We start from the raw sequence: 12866 nt of genomic DNA, 5'->3' as shown, positions 1-12866 counted from the left end.
CATCGTCAATAATTCCTTTCTGTAGTCACAACAGGCCAACAGAATGTGTGAGACATAGTAGCCTGACCAACATAGATCTTTCCACGCGCGCATCTCCACCTCTCCCTCCCTTCCCTTCCCTTTCCTTCCCCTTACCTCACCCGTTCGGCTTGCACTCCTGCCTCGAATGGCAGGTCACGCCGACTGGACAAACATGTTCACTTCGGGGCTTTATGGCTTGAAAAGGGCTGCGATCGTGCTTCCTGTCGCATATACAGGCGCTTGGCTAGGGTACTATGGTGAGTAAAGTTCCTTCTGAAGCCTGCCACACAGCGCGGTACCCTCTCGCATCTGGATTTGATCATTCTGCATCAGTAGCAGCGAGATCTCCAGGCTGACGAGAGACAACAACGAAACGTAGCATACACCGATACGCTGCGACGATCACATATACGTGAACGCAATCGGACCATGGCAGATACCGTCTCGGTATTACCAGGCGGTGGTCCGGATTACGCTCAGCCCGCCACAGAAGTAGAGAAAGAGGCGTTGAAGAAGAGGTCAGTGTTCCGACGCTGAGGAGCACACCGTCCGAAATTGCTGAGAATGTATATTCATCGAACTCGCGCTTGAGCAGATATGCTAGTTTGAGGTACGCTGGACGGTACTGGAATCCATATGTGGAGTGGAGAGAACAAGGAGCTTGGGTGAGTCATCATTGGCCGTGTGATCAAGCAAGAAGAGAGATTGATCATTGGATTCGTTCAGGAATGGGCATTCTGGAAAATTGTGGTATCGACTTTAACGCTGAAACTCTTCTACGACGGGTACGCCAAGCTAAGCTTTGTATCGGATGATCTCTGTGCTGACACCAAATCGTCTTACTGTAGAGGTGTACCGCCAGATCGACCGATACCTGACTTACCCATTGAACGTCCAGATTTCCAATTGCTCTTCCCTTCGGCTGATCCATCTCCCTCCTCAACGTCTCCGGATAAACCCCCAGCCGATGTGACTCGTCGACCTGCTGGAACTGGTGGCGCGAACGTTGAAGTGACCGACAAACTCACCATGACTTGGGTAAGCAGGTCTCGTTTGCTGAGAAATCGCCATGGCAGTCTGAAATCATCTGTGACCAAACGCAGCTCGGACAATCCACCACCTACGTCACATTAGATAATCTCGCCATTCTCACCGATCCTGCTCTTCAGGACCGTACGATCCCTTCCCGACTCGCTCCTCAAAGACTCAGACCTGCGCCCTGTAGACTAGATGAGCTTAAGAGAGTAGATATCGTCCTTGTCTCCCATAAGTGAGTATCAGTCCTCTTGTGTCCTGTCTGCCAACTGATGGGGCTCACATCGTTCGCTAGCCATTATGACCACCTCGATCCCTTAGCAGTTAAGGAACTGGGAGATAGTTGCGAGTGGATCGTTCCGATCGGTCTGGGCCCTTTCCTGAGAGAACACGGAGCGACTAGAATAACAGAATTAGAGTGGGTCCTTGATGGATCGATACATTGCAGGCAATGGCGAGCTGATTGCTTGCTTGATGATCTTCAGTTGGTGGCAGGAGACCAAGCATACCCTATCTCGACCAGGACAGAAAGATAAGACGTTCACCATCACCGCAGTCCCCAATATGGTGAGTCGACCTCTTGTGGTTGTAGAAAGTGCGCTGAACAGCTACGTGGATTTTCTTCAGCATTGGTCTGCTCGTTCCCCCCTCGACACTAACGCTACACTGTGGTCAGCATTCCACGTAAAATCAGATACGGAGAAGCCAAAGTCGTTCATCCATCTGGGCGATACTGGGTGAGCGAGACCAACTCCTTGTTTGCGTCGGAAACTCACACTGGCATGCTGACGTTCCGTTGATCAAGCTACTCTCCCACCCTCTTCCATGCGGCCGGACGTGTGCTAGGTCCTATCGACATTGCAGCCATTCCTATAGGAGCGTATGAGCCGAAATGGCACTTGCATCTGCAACACACGGACCCCGAGGGAGCTGTGAGGATGGCCATGCAGATGGGTGTGAAGAAGAGCATCGGAGTGCACTGGGGCACATGGTTGATGAGTGATGAAGCGTGTAAGTAGGGGATCGTCCATTGTACACAGACACCTCTCGTCTGCATATTCGAGTGAAACAATCCCTCATTTCATGCTAACGCGCTCCTGCTTAGACAACGCTCCGCCAAAGGACCTTGACATCGCAAGGAAGAAGCTAGATGTAGATGAGGAGACGTTCTGCGTGTTTCCAGTGGGGAAGACGATTGTGGTCGACTAATCACTGTATGCACCTCTTAGACGGATGGTCGCAATCATTACCGTCCGGTCACCGGGCATCGCTTCGAGTCGGATCGTTTTGGCTCGGTGCCTTTCATCACTAGTCTTTGCTTTTAGATCCAATTCCCAAATGACTTCTTTTGTTTGTTTGTTTGTTTTCAAGCCTCTTCCCACCCTTCCGAGTCATTGATCCGCGTTTGTGGGGGAGTGAGTCAATTGGGCGGGTGATCGAGACGTCATGCTGTGTCTCTGCAAGTCATGCGCTGCAAAGATTGGCGAGAACAAAACCTCGGGTGACCGATAGCTTTGCATCTCTTCGATCATCTCTCTGCACTCGTACAAGTCGTATAACAAACAGAACAGCAACAGCAACAGCAACCAGCAGCAAATCACATAGCATACACAGCATAAGAACCCATACTCGTTCGACACTCGTCTCCGGGAACATCATACAGATCTGCCCAACCTCCTATCCCATAATGCTCTCTCTCTCCTTACCCCTCGTCCTCCTGACCAGAGCTGCCATCATCAGCGCAGCTTCGCTCCCCATCTCAAGCAGACAAATCCAGAACGATTCGCCAAGCACCCAACCCACTTATATAGCTTGTGTGACGGACGCCAAGATCTCTTCTTTGACTTCGAGCGTCGCGATCGCTGCTACTTCGAGGAAGGAATGTTCGGTGAGTCTAAGAGCTTGACGTTTGATCTCTCGTGAAGCTCGTGCTGTGCCCTTTTGGGAATGAGACGCACTAGACTCGAGACTGATCTACCTATCAATTCACCTTCACTAGACGACCTGCGCCCAACATGATTGGGAGATCGCATATTACCGTCAAGATACGTCGCAATGTTTTTGTTCCCCGGCGAGCGATTACCCGACGTCGGACGAGGTGGTGTCTGCGGTGGATGAGCTGGGTAATTGTAGGAGTGAAGATGATGCCTCCGTGAGTATTCGTGCTTCCTTGTGCTTGTTACTTTGTTGTCCACCCCGCAAATCTACCTCCTCTCACGACCGATGGTCGCTGACCTGAGCCCCTCTGATCTCCTCCTCCACCAGGTCGAGTACCTCCGTTCTCCCTACACTCTCTCCAAATGTTATCTCTACCTCACACCTCCCTCCCCCACCACCAACCTCACTACCTCGTCCCCCCTGTCCTGCCTCGACAGCTGTAACACCACGAGCGTGGCCGTTCGTCCAGAGCTCGATACCGCTTCGGATCAGTTTGTCTACGAGTGTGGGTGCTATGACGGTGTGGTCGGGGTCGGACAAGTGGCCGATTGTGGATATGGAGCTGAGAGTGTCTACGCGAGGATCTGAAGCGTTCTTGTGCTGTACACAGAGGTCGAGCGATGGCGGTTGCATACTTCCAGCCTGGAGGAGAGTGTGGAAGAGAAGTAACATGTCGCATAACAATTATAATGGAGATCGGGACCCCTCACCGCATGAACGATGAGATCGCACCCAGCATACAATTAGCATCGTAGTCGGAACCAGAGAATAGGTACAAGTGCATATCACAACCATGCATGAATGAGCCTATATGATGAACCCGTCTTCTCATTGTTCTACCCATAGCTCACCTACAGTGCCATCCACGCCGCCATTAACCACACTATCGACCAGACCCCATATCCTAGATTCTACCTCTTCTATACTCCCCTCTGCTGAGACCTCCACCCATCTCCCATCCCCGTGTCTCTTCTTCACTTCGTTGGCCACGAGCCCGAACTGTTCTCTCACGGCTGTCTGAATCGCGACTGTCTCATAGCGTTCTACGCCGAACGCGGATCGTTGTGAGGCGACTGAGGGTGGGAGGGTGAGGTAGAGTGTTATGTCGGGCAAAGGGAGGGCGGTGTCGGGTGGAAGGCAGAAAGTAAATGGGAGGCCCTGGATAACACCAATGAGACAGGGTACCGTGTCAGCAGTGTCGCTGTGGAAATTTCGTGAATACTCAGAGTGTTTCCTCCCCATTCCCTAGGAAGATCAGTCACGCCGCGCAAGATTCGAGCTTAGACTCCGTGCGGCGGCTCCACAAATCCCGATCCCGCGGACAGCCTGAGTCACCTCGTGAATCGCTCACCTTGGCAGAGGAAAAGGCGATACCTGAGAAGGCATAGCGATCGGCAATCACGGTTACCCCATCATCCAAGTCTCGTCGAATGGCAGCGCTAATATTCCAAGGAATGGTGAAGGGCATGTCAGCCGTGCATACCCAGAGCACTGCTTTCTTCATTTGACAAAAGCCGGCACTCACGCACATTCCCATCGGTTGGCAGCGAAGAGGAGGTGGATCGCGTGATCGTCCATCTCGGCTTTCGATTGAAGATATGCATCTATCATCTTGCCGATCGCCGTCGTCCGATCTGCGCCATTCGCATTCGAATCGTCAGTCGAGGCTCTCTATATCAGTGTGCGTATATATACAATCTTGCTCACCGGGAAACTTTTGTAGTCTCGCTTTATGACCATCTCTCTCTAGTTTGTCGACCAATCGAGCTACCTGGGTGGATTTACCACATCTGTCCAGTCCTTCAAAGACGATGAAGGCGCCTCGGCCTGAGGTCGATGACGACGATATGGCCATGGTAGACCAGTGCCCGGGTGTCTGGTCTGGGCTCTGGCGTAGGTCTACTACTACTACGATATTGGACGATATGAGCAAGAGACAATATCAACTTTCGCGTTCAGTTAGAAACGCGTCTGGACCTCCCTCCACATTAGTAGACTTTTACTCAAAGCGGTAATTATGATTGGGACCTATACATATCACTTCGAGTGGAGGTCTGCCCGTTTCATCCAACGACCAAAGTCTTATTGTCTCTGATGCATCATACACACATATCCGCAGACGAGATCGCTTGAAGAGCACGAGTATATCCTGTCAGCAGGATCAACAGATACACAGTCTCCCCTTACTACGTTTCATGTCAAGAAACCCCTGCTGCAGATCTCGGTGCTGAAGCGTTTCATCCAATTCGCTCATTGTCTTTGTAACACTGACCGGGGTCAAGCTGTGGCCTTACCTCAAGCTCATATCTCGCTGACCATGTATAAGAGACACCGGTCGATCACGAAGGAGCCGTCTCGCTCTACCAAGCCATCGTATCTTCATCATTCGCATTGACACGTATCGAACGAGCTTTACTCACCCACAGCGTCTCAACCCTCTCAACCCTCTCTTTCTGAACGAGAATTCACGGCACAGTACTCCTCTCAGTTAATAGTGCTCTGAAAGGTTACCTCACAACATCTCGTGTTCGCCACTCACTCAGTCGCCATGACCCAGCCAAGCGCCATGAAACCTTTCCTACCTTCTCGACCTTCTGGACCCGTCTTCATCGGTCTCAACGTCTTACGAGCCCTCAGCATCCTCTCATTGGTCCTCGTCTTCGCAGCCAACATCGTCACCATGGTAGAGTCAGTACACGTCGTCAACTACACTGGGGATCAGAGCTGATTGGTTTGACTCTGAAGCGACGCCAAAGCTATCAAAGCTGTTCAATCGGACGATAATGATTTCACTGAAGAATGCGATTACTTCGAATACTCCAGTGTACCTGATCAAGCTGGTGGTCCATTCTGGAGTATATTGAACAGGATCTTCATTGGTGAGCCTTTCGAGAGGTTACAAGGTCGATCGATACAGGTCACTCACCTCACTGGCCTTTGTTCTACATAGCCTTCGAATGTATCCTCCTCATTTTGTCAGAGATCGGAAAACCTCGTCGTTTGTTCGAAGAATTCATCCCCATCGTAGGACCTGCTCATGGTCTGGGAGGTCTGGGTGTTTTCCAAGCATTGTAAGTGTCCCTTCATAGCTCAGATGAATGATCGATTGCGTCATCAGATCCTCGAGGTCGTTGCTAATGGTTGGCGCTAGGATTGGAGCTCAGGTCCTGTCGCATTATTGCAAGCTCTTCCCGCAAGTGACAAGTTGGCTGCTGTTCATCATCGGCTGCTTCAACATGTTGGCGGTGAGTCACCCTACCGTACATTTCAACATTCATGTCATGAAACAGACAGTACGACGCCAAGAAGTCCTTCAGCTCGCCACGCTTCCGGAACCATGGATAGTCACTTTGATGCTGACAATATGACATGAAGGGTATATTTCTTCGCGCGGGAGCAAAAAAGAAGAGATTGATCTTTTCCTGGGAGAATGTCTCTTCTTTGTAAGCCACCAAGTCACCGGTTGTGACTGACCTGGAACAAGACAGCTGATGCCAAAGCCCGGATTGCATCACATTTCATACAGGACCCCACAAACGCGTATGGCAGCTACGGCATGGGATATGGTAACTGAGAAAAAGTCCCGTTCAGAGACTCCCACCAATGGCGTCGATGGTGACAAAGCAGCGCTTTCGAGATCTGCCACCGGAACATCGGACGCACCTCTTCTCCCTCAGAACAGTACTGCTCCCGGTGCGAGGTTCGGTGGGTTCGGTTTTGGTAGACAGGGGGAGAAAAGTGCAGCGGAAAGGGGTTGGAAGATCAGTAAACCGGCAGATGCATTGCCCCGTGAGTGAATGACTCGCGTTGGTCGGTGGAGAAGACCGACGAAGGTACTGATAAGAGGTCTCTTCCGTGCTGGCTTGATCTAGGTTATGCTGTCTGACAAAGCGGAGACGAGTTAGAGTTCTTACGGCAAAGATAGCTGTAGGTTGTGGTCTCCGTTTCAAGATAACGACTAGCAAGACGTATGGTGTTTCGGCTGGAAGCGGATCAAGTGGAGGTGCGACCAGATAGATGTCAAACCAGAATGGGACGTAGAGTCAGTCCGTTATAAGATTGTAGAGTATCGATGTACAGCTGCTTTCGGTGAACAGCATGAAGAGTGGCGCTTGATCGTTTACTACACCGTGTCATTGGTGGTGCGTGGTGGTCGTGGTTCATATTTTGCGGGAAAGGCGGAGACCGTAAATTGCCCAGGTTGTCACCCCATCACGTACAGCGTCGAAAGTTGTCTGTCGCCTTGACTGGAATCAATGGAAAGGTCAGATTACGTGATTCAGTTACCAGCGCCTCTCTTCTCGCGATTCCACAATCCATCTTCGAACAAGGGACTCGCTTGCGGCATATTCGATTCAACAAATAGCCACCACTATTTAGAGGTCCGCCTCTGGCCGCCACCACCAAAGCATATCAGGACACATGGCAGACCAAACCCGTTTTAAGCTACGAAGCCACGAAAGCTTGCTAAAGATCAAGGAACCGTGAAGATGCAGACGCAGATGCGAATGCAGACGCAGACAGCTGGCTATGAAATGGTACATTCACTGTATCCAGAGACTGTTGACCGGAACGGAAAAAGAACGGAGAAAGACAAGCCTTGGCGTTGAACAAGTTACCACCGCAGCAGGAACGGAATGTTTGGAATCTTCAATCCCACGTCAGATATCGACGATGTTGGGTATCGACGAATTCAGCACTTTTGATCGTAAGTACGCTACGATCTGTTCCCACAACCACGACCATCGCTTCGGGACAGAGACTTGACCATGTCCGAGGTCTTTCGTGATGACAGGCACAAATCCGACTCTGATGACTAGATCCGTTTACATAATGGAGCTTGCAGCGCAATTTAAGTGGTAGCACTGCAGCCTCGTACGTCTGTTCAACGGAATTCAAGGCTGGTGACCTGCCGTCTTGTCCAGCAGTCGAGTGATCCACCGACCGAGTAAGGAGCCGCTAAAACCCAGCATCAGTAAACCCGCAAACGGAAGTACGTCTGTTCCATCCATTAAGCATAGCGCACTTGTCGTCTCTTTAGCCGCTGTGGTTCTGGTTCTTGTGGCTCTGACGCCTCTTCTTACGTAAATTCTCCGAGTCGCGGAAAACGTAATTTCATTTAGATCCAAAAGGAAAATGACCCAACCCGGAAGGAATGTTATCGTGCTAACGGAACAAGGTTAGTATCTCGGACTCAGCGGAAGACCCTGAAAGATCCATGTTCCGGACAGGTTTTTATCTTTTCCGTGCCATCCCGTGTACAACACCTGTAAAGGTTGCTACGTCAAGGTACGGTTCAAGCGTTTCTCTCTTCCTGCACCAGGAACGCCAACTTTTTTTGTGAGGCTTCAAGCCGCGCGAACCAGATCGCCTTTTCTCAGAAGCTTGCAGTTCCCTTGAGCCCTGACATCGCAGGACCTGGATGATTCATCTGGGTACCACTTGCGATCATTCCTCTGTGGAGATTCCAGGACGCCACAGACAGAGGTTGTCCAACGCCCCTTTTATCCCTTGACGTCTCCAAAGTCATTCCGGTGAACTGTCCCGAAGGGCTCATGCTGTCGGACTATGACAAGGGCATGGTAGCGCGGTGCTTGACGATCAGGGCTAGTACGCTCAAGGAGGGTCGGTTGTCTTGATCTAATCGATTTTCAACATCTTTCATTTCTACTTTCGGTCCGACTGAAAAGGAGCATACCGTTTAACTCCCCCCCAATCATCCGCCTCGGACCCTTTCCCGTCGTTCCGACCGACTCTAGTTCTTGTTATCAGGGAATTCATCTCCAACAGTCCGTTGGGTGCTCCACCCGCAAGCAGACAAACTACGGTTTCTTGTCCCATTCCAGCTCCCCTGGTCCTGCTGCTCAGTGACTACCTATCCCTTTGGAATCGTACTGTCACGAGTCTACCGTTTCCGTCCAGAGCTCCACCGTATTTCTTCTCACCACATCGTGGGCTCGTTCTACGCCAGTGTCAGACCTTTCTCCGCCTCGTACGCAAATGCTCTCGTCTTTCTCGTAAGGTGGCCCCAGCCCCGCTTGCAAGACCAGGCGTCTCACCTCCACCCTATCCACCAACCTTCTTGCGTTCGTTCGAGCGTACTTTTTCCTCTTCGCTCCATGCTGACAACGGTCAGCTGGGATATATAGCTGGGCTCTGCAACATGGTCATGAGTCTCTCTTCCCCCATCAGACTTCAAGTTCTTCGACACTCTCAGCTTCTTCGCTAACCCACATACTCCAATCTCGGAGACAGGTCCTTCTTTTGATTCTATCTGCGCCGGCCGTAGTTGTTCACTCACACCACATTCATTTACATACCACACTTCTAGTCAATCCTTACTTTGACCACTACTTTCACTACCACTAGTACTACTCTTTTTTAATCACTCTTCGACATGTCCGACTACGAGGTCACCATCATCGTGAGTACGGTATGCTTCGAGATACGGATGACAGGACTGACGTACGTCCCAGGAGATCCCCTCGTTCCCCGACTCACCTCCTACTTCTCCCACTCGAACCATGTCGAGCTCCCCCGAATGGTTCACCACTCCGGCCAAGGCGCCGTACCGTCCTTCTCCCCTCTCCAAGGGCGTGGCTCTCAGCTACGTTCCCGACGGTATCGAGCCTCTCTCCAGCCCCACAGAGAGTCTCGTCTCTGAGCCCTCGACGCCGCCTCTCTCTCCTACCTACAGTCTCTCTTCTATCGACATGAAGCGAGACGCCTCTTCCTGTTCTTCCGGATCCGACGGTGATTCTGAAGACCAGATTGTCACCCCTCCTCCTCGACGACCCTCTTACACCCGACAAAACTCGCCTTCCTACTTCAGTCTCGAGACCCCCAACAAGGAGGTCCGAAAGATGAGGAAGCACCACCACCGAGCGAGATTCGCCAGTGTCCCCGTCAGCGGACTGATCACTCCCATGTGGAAGGTCGACGAAGACAAGAAACAAGGCGGTCTTACCGACCTTCTCGAGCCCTTCCAGATGCTCCTTCCCACTAGGGTGAGTCCCGCACTCATCGTTCTCACTCTCGTCGATCAGTGGCTGATGATTCCTTCAGAGAGAGTCTGAACCGAATTACATCCTCAGCGAGGATTCCTTCGTTCTCACCCACGTCCCCGCAAAAACCGTCTCCCTCTCCAACTTCAAGCCCCGAATGATCAGAGTGCCTCGATGGCAACGACCCATCGTGATCGCGGTGATGTCTGTCCTCCTCTTCGGCTCGCTCTGCATGGTCTCCATGTTCCAGCAGGCTCTCGTCAGTGCCGAACATGCTCAAGTGATCCGACAGGGCGAGTGGATGGCCAAGCACACGGCTATGGCCAAGGCCGAGTCCGACTTGCAAGTCGACTTTGAGCCCGGGTACCAAGCTGCCACTCCCAACCACCACTCTCTCAAAATTCAGTCCAAGCTCTCTCAACGTCACAAGAGAGCTGAACGGGCGCAGATGCCTCTTGTCAAGGTTCCTTTCGAGATGAACAAAGACGAGGAGCTTGCTGCTTTGATGAACTTTATCGTCGGTACCGCCGCCAACACCCTGCCTCCTATCGACACGGAAGATGCCACCTCCCTCGAGGCGTTCCTTCCCTTCGACCCTCGATCTCCTCATGCCCGAGCTGAGATCGAAGACCTCGTCGCCACTCAATGGGAACACAACCCCGTCATGATCCTCGGGAACATGCGTGATCCCAAGATGCGAGAGATCCGAGGTCTCTTCAAGAAATACACCATCAAACCCGAACCTTTCTACGTCGACGTCGACCAACGTTCCGACTCTACCTATCTCTCTGCCACTCTCGATCGACTCCTTGGCAAACAGGACGGTCCATGGGTCCTGTTCAAGGGGAAGAACATCGGTTCTTCGCCCAAACTCGCCGAGCTCGAGAAGAAGGAGACTCTGATCGAGACCGTTTCCGCCACTGGCGCTTCCATCGCGAAGAAGCTCAAGAAGAACAAGCACCAGAAGGAAGAGGAGCGAAAGGAGAACGAAAGGGTCCTTGGTCCCAAGCCCATCTACGGGTAATGCTTCCAAGGTCAAGGTCAAGGGAGTCTGTTTCCAAAAGGGGTCGATCTTGTCAGAAGAGGTTCTTGCTTTTTTGGAATAGATTTAATGAGGACGATAGTCTTTTCACCGCTTCAGTTATCATTTCATTTTGGGGGTGCAGCAGCTTTTGCTTGCTTGCTTGTTGTTTGTTTGTATTCGAGAAGAACCTAATCGCTACTCTTCCTATCGATCCTCTGCGTCTTTCGAATGATGAAATGCATAATGCATCTCAGTTCACAGTTTCCTCGCAAACATCCATGCACGACGAATAGGCCTTCCTGACAGACATCCACTTGACATCCTCCCGGCCTACATTCTAACTGTACTCTCCATCGTACGTGCTTATCGTCTACTTCTTCCTTGCCATAAGCTTATCGACGTGATCACGTACACCGCCTTCCCATTGATCCCAACTGATCGAAGCCAACCAGGAATCACGAGTCATCTGATCTTCCAGGTAATCTCCTTTCCGTCCAGCTGTGCGTCCAAGTCCGATCGTATAGGACAAACATCAGCGACCGTTCATGCACTCACAAAAACACAGGGATCACGCTGGGGAAGGAAGATCGAGCGTCGCATAAGTGGGAAAAGTGACGCACGTCTCACTCCCTCTCTGCCCTTCGGCAACACCCTATGAGCTCTCAAGATACCATCGAGACTGAACCCTAATCTGAGTGCGGCTGCTTTACTCTTCTCGTTCAACGATGTCGCGAACCATTGAGCTCTTCGCAGACCGAGTCCACCGTCAGAAGGCATATCGAGGATACGATGAATGATCAGTCCGGCAGCGTGAGAGAGGACGTGAGAGCGCTGAGGCAGTAGCATATGTCAGTCCTGAGTGCGATCCCAGTACGAACGCTGTTGAGTCCCAGATCAAGTGGAATTTTTTATTATTATTCAAGTGTGTCTTTGGAAAGGATATGTTCAAAAGTAAAAGGCCAACGGAACGATGTAGTTGTACTTTGGGGATATGGACTCACTTGGAATGGCTCAAGAATGAGGATCCATCCGAGCTCAGATACCATCATCCCCACATCGGAGTTGATCATGGAGATCATCCCAGCCAGAACATAATCTTCCCGATTGACACGTGTCTCACTGCTAGCGGGGGAAGTGAAGATCGCCCACGCGCACGCGCTCTATTAGAAGTACGACATGAATCAGCATGATGATCCGACGTGTCACACGAATTTAGATCTTCAGATGAATGAGGGACGGCGAAGATCGATAGGCTATCGAGCTCTGATCCACACTTACAGGCTGTGATCTGATAGTCACCTCGGCCCATTGCAGGACATCCTCCACACCGTCAAATGCCCGAGGTAACCATTTAGTCATCCCCGGATCACATTTCGATATCCCATCAGCTAGCAATTGAGCGTGTAACGAAGGCTTGGAAAGAAAGTCATAAACAGTTTTCTTGCGGAAGCAGGTCTGAAAGCTGCTCGATGTCACTCGACACTCACGACGAACGGTCTCAGCTCGACCCGATCGGAACGTATTTCCTTCACCTCGAAACAAAAGTTGAAGTCGTATTCCTCAGGAGGGGTATGAAGATGGATATCCTTTGGTGGCAGAGGGGCCGGCGGTGGTGGTTCATAGTCGTTCAAGTAAGCTGTCATCGTGTGGTGTACTATCACCTGCTACCACTTTTACAAAGGGTGTTGGATATCTATCCTGTGCATGTATCAATTTAGTTTCAAAACACTTGTTGTATATACACAACACGTTGAGAACTTCATCGACTCGAGCGAAAACTCGATAACGTTATACCCGGCTGATAGGAGTAAAATTCGCCTGAATCGCAGCGTCGTGAGACTGCA

The 12866-nt window shown here is 51.2% G+C and overlaps 6 protein-coding genes across 6 annotated transcripts; 4 read left to right on the top strand and 2 right to left on the bottom strand.

Moving 5' to 3' along the window:
- Positions 1 to 193: 193 nt before the first annotated feature.
- IAR55_001008 (uncharacterized protein) lies at positions 194 to 2265 on the top strand (the record flags this gene model as incomplete). Its single annotated transcript, XM_066944138.1, has 11 exons — positions 194 to 278; positions 401 to 539; positions 617 to 686; positions 748 to 806; positions 870 to 1059; positions 1125 to 1291; positions 1352 to 1474; positions 1542 to 1623; positions 1684 to 1793; positions 1862 to 2067; positions 2162 to 2265. 11 exons carry the CDS (start codon positions 194 to 196, stop codon positions 2263 to 2265), a joined length of 1335 nt encoding a protein of 444 aa, XP_066805339.1.
- A 478-nt stretch (positions 2266 to 2743) lies between these two features.
- IAR55_001007 (uncharacterized protein) lies at positions 2744 to 3582 on the top strand (the record flags this gene model as incomplete). Its single annotated transcript, XM_066944137.1, has 3 exons — positions 2744 to 2944; positions 3056 to 3208; positions 3322 to 3582. The coding sequence occupies 3 exons, from the start codon at positions 2744 to 2746 to the stop codon at positions 3580 to 3582; spliced, it is 615 nt and encodes a 204-aa protein (XP_066805338.1).
- Positions 3583 to 3822: 240 nt separating this feature from the next.
- IAR55_001006 (thymidylate kinase) lies at positions 3823 to 4849 on the bottom strand (the record flags this gene model as incomplete). Its single annotated transcript, XM_066944136.1, has 4 exons — positions 3823 to 4152; positions 4346 to 4433; positions 4520 to 4628; positions 4702 to 4849. The coding sequence occupies 4 exons, from the start codon at positions 4847 to 4849 to the stop codon at positions 3823 to 3825; spliced, it is 675 nt and encodes a 224-aa protein (XP_066805337.1).
- Positions 4850 to 5542: 693 nt separating this feature from the next.
- IAR55_001005 (uncharacterized protein) lies at positions 5543 to 6791 on the top strand (the record flags this gene model as incomplete). The annotated part of the gene is made up of 6 exons (XM_066944135.1): positions 5543 to 5682; positions 5740 to 5873; positions 5945 to 6065; positions 6146 to 6239; positions 6370 to 6437; positions 6521 to 6791. The coding sequence occupies 6 exons, from the start codon at positions 5543 to 5545 to the stop codon at positions 6789 to 6791; spliced, it is 828 nt and encodes a 275-aa protein (XP_066805336.1).
- A 2600-nt stretch (positions 6792 to 9391) lies between these two features.
- On the top strand, positions 9392 to 11022 carry IAR55_001004 (uncharacterized protein; the record flags this gene model as incomplete). The annotated part of the gene is made up of 3 exons (XM_066944134.1): positions 9392 to 9418; positions 9474 to 10001; positions 10060 to 11022. 3 exons carry the CDS (start codon positions 9392 to 9394, stop codon positions 11020 to 11022), a joined length of 1518 nt encoding a protein of 505 aa, XP_066805335.1.
- Positions 11023 to 11392: 370 nt separating this feature from the next.
- Positions 11393 to 12665, bottom strand: IAR55_001003 (uncharacterized protein; the record flags this gene model as incomplete). Its single annotated transcript, XM_066944133.1, has 5 exons — positions 11393 to 11520; positions 11643 to 11853; positions 12024 to 12182; positions 12301 to 12435; positions 12510 to 12665. 5 exons carry the CDS (start codon positions 12663 to 12665, stop codon positions 11393 to 11395), a joined length of 789 nt encoding a protein of 262 aa, XP_066805334.1.
- Positions 12666 to 12866: the final 201 nt, after the last annotated feature.

Source organism: Kwoniella newhampshirensis, chromosome 2 (genome assembly GCF_039105145.1).
Source record: "Kwoniella newhampshirensis strain CBS 13917 chromosome 2, whole genome shotgun sequence".
Taxonomy (NCBI): Eukaryota; Fungi; Basidiomycota; class Tremellomycetes; order Tremellales; family Cryptococcaceae; genus Kwoniella; species Kwoniella newhampshirensis.
The sequence above is the reverse complement of the archived record's forward strand: the minus strand, read 5'-3'. Positions and strand labels throughout refer to the sequence as shown.